At 31.8% G+C, this 13,096-nt stretch overlaps 1 protein-coding gene across 1 annotated transcript; it reads right to left on the reverse strand.

The window, feature by feature from the left end:
• Nucleotides 1-1,796: 1,796 nt before the first annotated feature.
• On the reverse strand, nucleotides 1,797-6,904 carry LOC115723962 (uncharacterized). The gene is made up of 5 exons (XM_061105052.1): nucleotides 6,478-6,904; nucleotides 5,347-5,723; nucleotides 4,001-4,186; nucleotides 3,321-3,519; nucleotides 1,797-2,461 (listed from the first exon to the last, which is right to left on the reverse strand). The coding sequence occupies exons 1-5, from the start codon at nucleotides 6,902-6,904 to the stop codon at nucleotides 1,797-1,799; spliced, it is 1,854 nt and encodes a 617-aa protein (XP_060961035.1).
• Between the last annotated feature and the right edge of the window lie 6,192 nt (nucleotides 6,905-13,096).

Consider the following 13,096-nt stretch of genomic DNA (forward strand, 5'->3'; position numbering starts at 1 on the left):
TTTTTCCAGTAAAATTTTCAGATTTTAAAGTATTAAAATTATTTTGATGCACAAAATCGATCTATAATATCTTATGAATATAGTAATGCATATAGAATTCAAAATAAATGCCAAAACTGAAAACGGAAAAAATACGGACCGAAGCATAAAACTTTCATGTATATATATACTCGTATACAATATATACTGCATAAAATCATCATTAATGTATGGAAGAGAGTATTACATACAATTTTATGCAATAAAAACATATATAAAAAATATATATACGTATATATATACAACAATACTTACGTATATATATAATATATATGAACAAAATTAAAATATGAATACATATATGTATATACGTAGATTGAATTAAATGTATATATATGATCGGAATTATATGAATATGAATATGAATATATATATATATATAAATTAAGAACCGATCATATACATATATATATTATATATATGAAGATGTATATGAATATGAATGTATATATATGTATATATAAAAAATTGAGTATGAATATATATATGATGATCGGGATTATATAATATGAAAGTATATATATATATAAAATATATATTATATTATAAATGAAGAACCCCGTAAATGTATGTATATATATGAAACTCAAAATAAATCAAGGCAGAGATATATAATTCGCTCTGATACCAACTGTTAGACATTTATTATGTATAAACTGAAATATATGTATGTGTATATAAAATGCGGAATGAACGAATATATACACGATATAATCTAAGGATCGAAATACCTCCAGCCATTGATTCTTGAGCTTCAATCCCAAAAGTTCTGATCTGCAAAGGAAATTGACTACCATGGGTAATCAGGCTTCCTCGCTCTCTCAACTCTCTTTAGATGGAATTTGCTGTTATGAACAGAATGAGTGAAGAGCTCGGGGACCGAGACCTTATATTTATAGGTGAGATACTCCATCAGTATCTGCGCCATATTAATTGTCAGAATATTTTGACAATTAATTCAGGAAATCAAATCAGGTAATGAATATAGAAATCTGACCATATATAGAATATTACATAATTGATTTTGTCCGAATTCAATGAATATAAAATATTCATTTATTAGAAAATCAATTATTTATTTATTTCTTTAAATAGAAATATATTTCCTTAAATAAAAATATTCTTATATCTCATGCATAATTAAATACAGTTTTAAGTTTACAAATAATTATATTCTTTGCTTTATTATTTCAATTAATCAAATTATTTTGAACATCTCATACTAAATGCTGAGTAAGAACTTTAAGGACATAAATAAGAGTAAAGTTGAATTTTTATTATCACCAAAATATATTGAAAACAAGAAACGATAAAGAGCTTACATTGAAATACATATACGAATGTATATGATATTATTATTGATATTAAGATAATGAAATGGCAAAATTAAGAAAGGCGTGTAATAAAAATAAGTATATTTGCAATAAAAGTATTTAAATTATTATATTTATAGTATTAAAAGTATATAAATTATTATGTTTGTAATATTTAAATATCTAAACTATTTTATTGGCAGCAAAAATATTTAAATTATTACATTGACAAACTTAAGTACCAAAAAATAAATTTTGATACTTAAGTTTTACAAACATAATAATTTTGTATTTTTGTTGCAAAATGAAAAATAATTTTGGTACTTAAATTTTACCATATTGTAATAATTTTAGTATACTTTCGCCACTACAAAAATAAGTTAAATACAGATGAAAGTAAGTACTATAAATATGATAAATATTTAAGTACTAAAGAAAGCACTATCAACCTGTTTTAGGATGTGCATAAGGGCATTTGAGCATATAATGGTGATCTTTGTTAGATTCTAATTGACTATTCCATACTGCATGTGGGTCTTTAGTTGAGAACTTTGTCCAACTAGCAGTAGTATTTTCATACCTACTATGTGTAATACGTTTGAAGTTCTTCACATTTGTGTTTTTGGTAATGTCATTTGGGTTAACAATATCCACAGTGAATATGTCTCCATAAGGTCTAACAGAGTGGGGAACAATAGGCATAGAGATTGGATCAGCAGACACACCAGCAAGATCAGAAGTCACAACAATGCTCATACCATCAGGACTGAAAAATGGATGATTTACGTGCCCTTGAAAACCATACCCACTTCCAAATACTCTTGCCAACATCCAAGGATTATTTGCACTTACTAGATACACATTAAAAAATCCTGGGTCAAGACCATTGTCAGTTTTTGGTGCGTCAGGTGACTTGTTTCTAGATGAAGAGAACACTATCCAATCACCATTTGGTGACCAACTGCAATGTGTGTCGGTCCAATTTCCTCTTGTTAGCCTTCTTGTTGTTCCTCCTCCAAACTCACCACATTCTGCATTTTCCATTATGTATAAATTTTTGTGTCCCTCTTCTCCTCCATTTCTTGTAGATCGAAATACTATTTTTGTGCCTGTTACAATTTTCCAAATTCGTTACAAAAATTTACTTAAAATGTTACATATAAATTTTTTATAATGTGCTTTCGTTGTTAATTACACAGTATAGTTATTGTAATAGTATAAAAATCTTACCTTTAGTCATAATAAAACTTGTGATTAAAAGTGAATAAGTTGTGACTAATTATAATTAAATTATTATTTTTATGTTGTGATTAAAAAGTCCGTGATTGATTGTATTAGTCACAAAAATTATAATTTATTGTGACTAAATGTGTTTTAAGTCACAATAATTATTGTGACTAAAATTAAATTAGTAAAAACTTGTATATAAATACTATATTTTTGTCACATATAACTTTTTGTTTAATCACATTTAGTTATAAAGAATTTATATTGTGACTAAAAAATTATCACTAAAGATATTTTTTTTTTTAGTGTAATATCAAATGATGTATTAATAATTGATTCTAAAAAAACAACACACACTATAATATAATATATTTTCATTCATATTAGGGAGCAACTATAGTAAGTGTGTCATTTTTTGTGGTATTTATATTTTTAGTACTATTTGAAGAATTTATAATTTTTTTTTATTATATTATTGTCTACATATAGTTATAGTAAGTATCTACCTATATACTGTAGGATAATAAGATAGTTGATTGCATATGAAGAAAAAAATATGTGTGTACAATTAAATATTTGAATCCTACGTACTTTTGACACGATATATAAATTACTATACTGTACACAACATATATAAGTATTTGAGCTATAATTTATCTAAGTGTTAAAAAGAACATAAATAAAATAGTACTCCTATTGTAGAATTTTCTCAAAATAAATTAGATAAAAAGAAGTTATTACCTTCTGGATTAGATGATGGAAAAGCATTATTAGTGCCACATGCAGTAAGTTGTTTGATAATTTGGTTATATTTTCCTACATGTTGCATGGCATAAATGGCTACGGCTGCTTTAGGGTTGAAAGGTTCTCCCATGCAGAAATACAATGCATCCTTTTCGGGATTTTGGTTCCAAACTGGTCCGAAAATGCTATTTGTTGTCTACATTAACAAAAAAACTTTATATAAAGATCGATGTTGTTAGTTATAGTTAGCCATAATAATGTAGCTTAAAGAGATTTTCTGTAATTTTTCTAAAATTTCAAGCATTATAAGGGATGTCGAAAAATATCATTTTCTGCACTAGTCTATAACTTGTTTCGAATCATGCAATGATTTTTAATTTTATGAAAATTTGTAAAAAAATCTTTAGTAACTATATCATATACCGTCACATGAAGAAAAAATAATGTTAAAACTTTTCATGCACCGAAAATGCCTATAGATATAATAATTACAAAACACCACTCTTATATTTAAGACAAATACATTAAATAGACAAAAATATGTCAACTGGACAAATGGAATCACAATAATTTTTTTTGTCAAATCAATAAATATGTTAGTCTAAAGTATCATTACATTTTTTTAAATGAATATTTGACACATTGATTATATATCGTGTAGTTAATTACGTACTTACCGTATAAATTTTACGCAATCCTTGTCTATCGGCTAACCACAGATTCTTGAAATCATTATCGACGAATGCAAGCTTGGAGCCATTTTGGGAAAATGTTGGAAACACTCCTGAAGTCCTAAACAATCCTATATCTGGATTTGGAGAATTCAACACCTTGAAATTTTCTTCAATTTTAAGATTTCCATCCTGTTATAAAAGTAAATTAATTATTAGCCCGCAATATATTAATGTGTAAACTAGGGTTTTTAATAAATAATTGAAAACCCAATTAATTTTGTATATCATTTTTGTTTGATACATTTAATCACACTAAAATAACATTTATTAAATTACCAAAATTCTTATATAGGGTATTTTGTTTATTAATTTGGTCACAGTACTATTTATTTATCTTTTTGTTATCCATCTATGTCTTATTTATGTATGGCTTGCAAATCATGATGAGTAATATTTGAAATTTAATTAGTATTACCCTAAAAGATAAAAGAGTTACGTATTAGTTAAAAAACTCGCAATTTGTTGAATTACATGTCACTATAAATTTTTTTACCTTTAGTCACAACAAAACTTGTGACTAAAAGTAAAAAAATTGTGACTAATTATAAATCAATATTCTTATGTTGTGACTAAAAGATCCGTGACTAAAGGTATTAGCCGCAAAAATTATAATTTATTGTGACTAAATGTGTTTTTAGTTACAATATTTGTTTTGACTAAAACTAAATTAGTGACAACTTGTATCTAAATATTATATTTTAGTCCTAAGTAACTTTTTGTTACGATTAAAAAGTTATTACTAAAAGTAGCTATTTTTTGTAGTGTGTGTTTTTATTCTTAAAAAAAAAAAGTGTTTTTAGTCACAAAATTGTTGTGTCTAAAACTAATTTAGTTACAATTTATACTTATAAATACTAATTTTAAATTTCAAGTACTTTTGGTTGTAACTAAAATCAATATTTAATACAAAAAAATGGGATTATTTCATAAAGACACAAAAATAGCAAAAAAAAATTACAAAAATACAGTTTCACAGAATTTTAAACTTTTTTACGATTTTTTTTATTTTATTTATAGAAAATACGACCTTTTTATGTTGTACTCTTGTTAATTTGTTGTTAATTTTTTTTTTATCTATATGCTATTTTTTATTGTTGTTTTGATGTTATTTTCATGTTACTTTTATGTAGTTTTCATATTGTTTTTGTACGTGTTGTTTCTATAAAAAACCGTAAAAATATAAAAAAAAAAATTCTTTTAAACAGAAAAATGTCATTTTTTTTTACAAAATATGGTGTCTTATGTAATTATCCCAAAATATATATATATTTTTGTTTGAAGTAGTGTACCTTTAGAAAGTTAGTCTTAGAACGATGGTAACCAATGCGCTTTCCACCATCAATCACAAAAGGATTAAAGTGGTCAATCTCTGGTGCTATGTTCAGAGTGATTGGCATGGGTTGTCTTTTTTCAGTACAATCAAAAACTTCGATATGTCGATATGTTCCATGAATAGTTGCGACAACTACAGTGTTAGCATCAATGGCCGCTGGAGTCACTGCTTTTATGTTATGAGGGGTGACACGAATGCATACTGATTTGCTAATGTCAGCTCTGAATACAGCCCAGAATCCATCCTTTTTACTATGGAAAAATATGACATTGTCACTCCCCCAACTCGGCCAACCTCCATTGGTTATAACTAACTTGCGATCAGAAGGATTATCTACATTTATCACATAAATATCTGTCTTTAGATCTTCAATTAATTTCACCATCCCATCCACCTTTTTTCTGGAATGATGCCACTGCTATCATCTTTCCAGAGGGTGATACCGATGGACTTAAGTCAGCTTCTCCTGCTTACACCATCAAGAGAAAGAAAAATAAATAAAATTAATTAGATTTTATTGTTGTGATCTGCAAAATATATATATATAGGGCCCTCTGGTTTTTTTTTTTCAAATAACAAAATAAATCTTGTATTTTCTAAAATAGTAAAAATATATACGACCCTAAGCTCAATTTTTAATAATTTTTTCTAATATAACCAACTTGATGAGGACAACAATTCCTAATACGAACAGATGCAGAAAATAGTTTTGTCACCTGTCGATCAGGTTATTATTAAGTTTTATTTTGAAAAAAAATTCAATTCATAGTCCTATTTGTACTATTTTAAAAAATATAAGATCTATTTTGGCAAAACATATATAAGACTCAAAATAATATTTATTCTATTTTATTCTACATATAGCACACAAATTAACAATCACATAAAAAAAATTAAGTTTGCATGAAATTTCACACTAAAGCTATAAAAAAATATATGGCATTTCATGACTTTTTTAATTGGCATAAAATAAATCTTTTTGTGTCAATTAAAAAGTGTAGTAAATATTTTTTTAATAATAATTTGATTGCAAAATAACAAAAATTCTTATATAAATAATAAAATTATTAAAGAAAGTAAGAGTAACCTAATGGGGTGAGTCGTTCAGTTTGAGCAGTCTTAAGATTAGTTTTGAAAACAACAGTCCATGGTTGACGACGTTTACCAGGATCATCCTTAGTAGAAACATAAATAAGATAATCACCCGCAACACAACCTCTATCTTCCATTCGAACACCATCAAATGTGTCATATACATCGGCGAAACAGAAGATTTTAACGTTGGGTGTCCTATCATTGAAGTGAAGAGCTATGTAAAGTTTTTCAAGATGATCGCGTTCAGAGACAAAAATCATGCCTGAAAGGCGACCTGAATCTACATCGGCGGCATTGGCTTCACGAGCCAATTTAGGGCGAGTGAGAATTTTCTTGAGAGCAGTTGATGGAATGGCTTGGCCATTGTAATTGTAGTGATTCATATCAGTCATTTGAAGCTCTGTTTGCCATGATGTCATAGGAAATGGGGATGAGTATATGTCCAGTGGCACTGGTGTTCGGTATGATGAGAAGAAACCGATGGTACCTCTCTTCTCTTTATCCGTATCTATACATATATATTATATAAATATATGTGGAAAAAAAATAAGAGTAATTAATCAATGATCATGGAATGATTATTAACACACCATCAAATTATATAAATAATACTATATATTGGTTGGATTCGTTTTGAGATGAAATCACATGCACTTTCACCACACACATCTTAAATTCTAACATGATATCGAAGCAATTAAAAGTTATATATATTGATTATAGATTATTGAGTCATATATAAGAACATGAACTACACTCATCACCAATTAGTTTTGAGATGAAACCTCATGATTCTCAATATGGTATCAGAGTCATATCCCTTGCGGGCAAGTGATCCTATCCGATCTGTACCTATACAAATAGTGACCATGTCCACTCTGATGGTTCAAGGTTGATGAGCAAAAAATAACTACCATCTTGAGGAGGAATATTGTGGACATTGTTCCACATGGAATAAATGGTAGAGTATTGAGTCATATATAAGAACATGGACTACTTCACTCATCACCAATTAATTTTAAGATAGAATCTCATAATTCTCAACATGAACCAACATGTACATATAAAATGATCATACTATATATATATATGAATAAAAACAACACAATTAATTGACATACATGAATGAATATACACACTTTTTTTTTTGACAATGATCATTTCATGGAAAATTATTAGATGCATATACATCAGGAAATTTCTTCAAAACATATATATAAATATATACATATAAAAAAAAATGTTAAGGGAATGAAATTAAATATATGGACTAAGCCTTACCTATAATTGTTGGATGTTTGGGCTGCCTGGAAAAATTATAAACTATGGGTTCTCTGTGTAGTCTTCTCCCTTCCATTTTCAGCTTATTAATTTCTTCTTTTTTAGTGAAGAATTAATTAATGAACTAAGATTAATGTGTATAATTTGTTTGATGAAAAAAGTCACTATTTATAATAATATCCAAACACAGATCAAAGGCTTAATTATTCAAGTCTCTTTCTTAAATATAATTTATTAATTAATATGATCCACAACTGAAGTACAGAAGTATAGTGTCAACTGTCATATATAATATATAATAACAATATTGTTTAGATTCCTTAAATTCGAAAATAAAAATAATAAAAAATGCCACTTGACCTTATTAATTAATTAGCTTTATGTATACAAGGTTTATTAATTGCTACTTGTTCTTGTTTTTTTTTTTTGAAGGATCTACTTGTTCTTGTTAAGTAATTAGAATTAATAATAATTATCATTGACTAATATTTCCACCATGCAAATAGCCACGTGAAATTAAGTCTTTGCTTTAATAATAATAATAATAATTTTCAATGACTAATTAATCTCCACCCAAATAGCCATGTGAACAGAGGAATCATACCATGCATCTCTCAATATTACCTATTAATTATTACAGAAAAACTGAAATATGTATTAGTGTGTTAAATTATGGGATTAAGGATTAATGAGAGAATAAAGAATGATATTTGTATCTTTTTTACTTTTTTACTTTTGTTAAGGAATTGGAATGAAATATGTGGGTTTCACACTAATTAGAATTGGCAATCTCGTGAGGTTGTTCAGATTGCCAATCCTATTCATTTTAAAATTATAAAATGTTATTTTTATCCTTTTTAATTATAAAATATCCAAATAACACTTAAAAACAAGCATTTTTGTAACTTAAAATAATCTACTCTGATTCCGATTCCTGCAAGTCAAGTAGAAAATTTATCCTGATTCCGATTCCTAGTTAATTCGATTCTTAGTCATTTGAGTTACTTGTTTGGTAGGAGAAATAGTAGGATGTAGAGAGAGTTTGGAGAGTGTTATTCGTGTTTTCTCCTATTGCAACACATGGCCTCCGACCCATACATAAAGATAGAAGGGCCTATGTTCTATATCGTGGGCTCAAACAAGTAAGGACAGGTCCGAGACCAAGAGTCAATATATGGTCCTGTCCTGGGTCAGGAAAATCGAAAATCTACCAACTCTAGGATTTACCCTATTTTCGACTTATTCAATAACCACCCTTTCCCAAGTCGGGAAGGTTGAGGAGTAGACTAAGGAGAAGGTTTTTGCTAAAAGGTACGATAAGCCCAAGGATTGAAGCGATCACTACTCTAATACTGTTGTTTCCCCATGCACCAAAGAATCACACGTATCTGGAAATATTAACTCTCTCAATAATGTCTTAAAATATTGTCTCACACCTTAAGGGAGTTTGAAATCTTGTATTTATATAGAGAAAATTCTACTTAAAAGTGTGGAACAACACCATTGATTATTTATATTTAATTTTTTTATTGTGAAAAGGGAAATTTGACATTCCATGCTAAAAAAGGGAACATGGTGTTTAATTGTACCTAATTATAACACATAGCAAAAATATACCAATCTTTCACTTTTCTTCTAAAAATACCCTTCTCATTTCAAACTTCCCACATTCCCTCTACCTACATTCTCTCTCTTCTTTCCCTCTCCCAAACACACGACAACCCACACCAGACCAACGGACGGACGCCCGAACCCAGACCACGAAACCCACGAACCCCAATCGCAGACGACCACCAGACGACCACGAACCCACGAACCTACGAACCCACGAACCCACGGCCACCAGACGACCAGACCACGAACCGAACCCTTGAGCCCATGACAACCCAGACGAACCCTCGAACCCACTCCAATCGACCCCATCGACGAACGCCCGAGCGAACAAGGAGACCCAGTCGAATCCCACGAACCCCAATCGCAGCAATCCAGGTAAGTTTTTATGGAATTTTTCTTGAATTTCTCCTTTAAAATGCATACATTTGTGGTTAAATCTGGTAGTGAATTGAAAGTTGTTATTTTGTATGTTTTTTGGGGATGAACTGTGCAATAAAATTGTAGGATGAATATGGGTTTCGAACAATAGCTTTTTCTGAGGTTTTAGGTTTTTGTGCGATTTTATGCGATTCTATGTGCGATTTTGTGCGACGTAGCTGGAGTATGAACATGTCTTTATTGTGCGACATTGTGCGATTTGTATCCGATTTTGTGCGATTGTTACATAGATTATAAATTTTTGGTATGTTTAGCGACTTTAGGCGACATTAAGCGATGTGTGTGCGATGTATGACATATTGGGTAGGTTGTGCGATTTTAACAATATTATGCGATTTAGGTACGATTTGTGTGCGATTGTAACTGGCAGGATCTTATTTTTTGGTTGTTTTGTACTGTATTTTTTAGCGATATTGTGCAATTTATGTGCGATATTTATGCGATTTTATGTCATAGTGGCAAGTTTTATGCGATTTTAGGCGATATTTGTGCAATGTTTATGCGATAAAGTCTAATTAATCTTTGTAAATGCAGATGGCTCCAGAACTTATTCTGCCATTGTCAGAGCACTTTCTAGGGCGTATAACATACAGAAGGAACGGATATTTTGCATCAATCAAGGCTAAATTTGAAGCTTTTAACTTGACTCAGAAGGTGAAGGAGACGCCCTTTGGTGTTTTTTGGAATGCCAGCGATTTGAAATTCAGTGGGGTTATTGTGCATCAACTGTTACTAAGGAAGAAGAAAGTGAGTGAAGCCAAAAATGATGAAGTGTGGATTTACGTGGGTAAAACCGAAGCTAGATTTGGGCGCTCTGAGTTCGATTTGATCACAGGCTTAAAGATGAGCGGTGGTCCTTCGTCAGAAGAATTGACTGCACAGTGTGATTCTGATCGGATCTTGCGAGACTATCTCAACAATTCAAAAAGGGTGACCTTTAAAACCCTTTGGCTAGCGTTTAAGGCATGCGATGTGGCTGACGATGTATACAAGCTGGGGTTGTGTGCATTTGTCGAAGGTGTTCTGCTGTCACGGGCCGAGGGTGTGTATATCTGGACAGATATGCTAAAGTTGGTAGAAAATGAAGACAAGTTCTTCGAGTATCCTTGGGGTCTTCTTTCTTATCAGAAGTTGTTGTCTTCCACAACTAAGAATATGCAACAACTTAGGCAAAACTACATAAATAAGAACGATAAGACCAAGAAGAAACACAAGAAGGAGAAAAAGGTTACTCAACCAAAAGCGAAGTACAACGTGTACGGATATGCTCCTGCGCTGCAATATTGGGCATTTGAGGCCATGCAAGTTTTGGGGAAGAAGTATGGCCAGTGCAAAGGGACTCGATTCCCTCGAATGTTAAACTGGAGCACCCCCGACACAGTCACGAAACATGATGTGAAGCAAGCTGATGTGGCTGCACTCTTTGAGAAAAGGGTATGTGAATCTTTCTCTATTTTAGCGCAATTATTTTTTACTTTAAGTGTAATCTGTGTTATATGCGATATTTGATGCGACATTGTGCAATATTTGTGCGATTTACTTTACAGGGCATTATAAATGTTCAGTGATTAATATGTTTTTTAACGACTTTATGCGATCATTGAGCGATTTTGTGCGATTTTACTTGCACTCCTTATAAATTTTTACTTGTATTGTTTTATTTGTTTAGCGACTTTATGCGATTCTTGTGCGATTGTTGTGCGATTTGTTGGAAGTCTCATGTTTTCCACTTGTATTGTTTTGATATTTTTTGGCGACTGTATGCGATTACTGTGCGATTTTGTGCGATTTGCGATGACAGTAGCAAATATACTTTTCTATGTTTATGTAATAGATTTTTGGCGATATAGTGCGATGATTGTGCGATATGTCTGCGATTTTTTTATTATTATGCGATTTATTTGCGATTTTTGTGCGACATATTTGCGATTTGACGTGATCTTGTGTTTTTGCAGATGGTTGTGCTTCAAATTTTGTATCCTCGAATTGGGAGGTTGATTACTGGAAGGACAATTGTGAGGGTGAGGTCCCCACAGTGGAAATGGGGTTGGATGAGGTCGAAGAAACACAAGCCGGGGCGCAAGATTCGACCGCATTCGAGACCCAAGCCCAACAGGTGACAGAATATGTGGAAAGGTCCAAAATTATTCCACCATCCCCACCCAAAACTGCAGCAGACCCCTCCACATCTGCCACTGTGCCCCCAACCCCTGCCACTGTGCCCCCAAGCTCTGCTGCAGCAGATGAGTCTGAGTACCTCTTGTTGGCAAAGAGATTGGAGAAGGTAGAAGCGCAACAACTTGCGATTCTCACTGCCCAGACTGAGATGAAGGCTGACTTCAAGAGAAGTCAGAAAGAGATGAAGAATCTTATCATGGATCAAATTGCGACCGTGATAAGTTTGTTACAGAAGCAGCAGAAGCAGCCTTCGGAGCTGACACAACCATTAGGGTCGGCACATCAATCAGACCCCACACATCCATCCGACACGGCAGAGCCATTACAGACGGTACATCCATCACCGCTGACATATGATGATGATGATGATGTCTACCCAGAAGATAGGAAACCTGACGTATGTGACGTTCCTTCTACTCCTGCAAACGCCATTGTCATTTCGCTGGGTGATACAGAATCTCAGGATGTGGAAGAGTTGCAGGGGCCACCAGATGGGGTGGAGTTCTGTAGGCTTAGGCGAAAGCAGAAGCCGGTTTTCTTGAATGACTACACAGCTGGGAAGAAGAAACAACGACATGGGCCCGTGGTAGTAGACACACTGAAACCGGCGGACCCCCGACTGTTAAAATTTTTCCAGAAGTGGATTACTTATGCTAGGGACAATGCCCGTCCTAGGGATGTTCACACTGGCGAAGCCACTAGATCCTGGTTCGTGAAATTGATGGTGCTGAACGAATGGCTCGACGATGCTGTAAGTTATTTCTTAACAGAATTAATTTATTGTGTTTTTCATTTTCTGTGCGACTTACATGCGATTTATATGCTATGTTATGTTTAATCTGTTTATGCGACTTTTATGCGATTTATATGCGATGTGTGTGCGATTATTATTCAGTGATTTGTGTATTTTTTGCGACTTATGTGCGATGTTTGTGCGATGTTCGAAATAATTTTGGTAATTGCTTTGTGCGATTTCCTGCGATATTTGTGCGACTTTTATGCGATTTCTGTCTTACTGTTTTCTTTTGGAACACAGTAAATTGATACCATGGCGCACTTATTGAGAAGAAGACGGACCCTGTACCCAGAAGTCTACACTC

This window comes from Cannabis sativa, chromosome 9 (genome assembly GCF_029168945.1).
Source record: "Cannabis sativa cultivar Pink pepper isolate KNU-18-1 chromosome 9, ASM2916894v1, whole genome shotgun sequence".
NCBI classification, from domain to species: Eukaryota; Viridiplantae; Streptophyta; class Magnoliopsida; order Rosales; family Cannabaceae; genus Cannabis; species Cannabis sativa.

What these genes read in the sequence shown, in the direction of transcription:
- LOC115723962 (XM_061105052.1), bottom strand. Translation starts at nt 6,904, where the DNA reads ATGACATCATGGCAAACAGAGCTTCAAATGACTGATATGAATCACTAC. An exon ending in TGAACGACTCACCCCATTAG is followed by an intron (nt 5,724 to 6,477) that starts GTTACTCTTACT and finishes TGATAAATGTAG; the next exon opens with ATAATCCTTCTGATCGCAAG. An exon ending in GATTGCGTAAAATTTATACG is followed by an intron (nt 3,520 to 4,000) that starts GTAAGTACGTAA and finishes TTGTTAATGTAG; the next exon opens with ACAACAAATAGCATTTTCGG.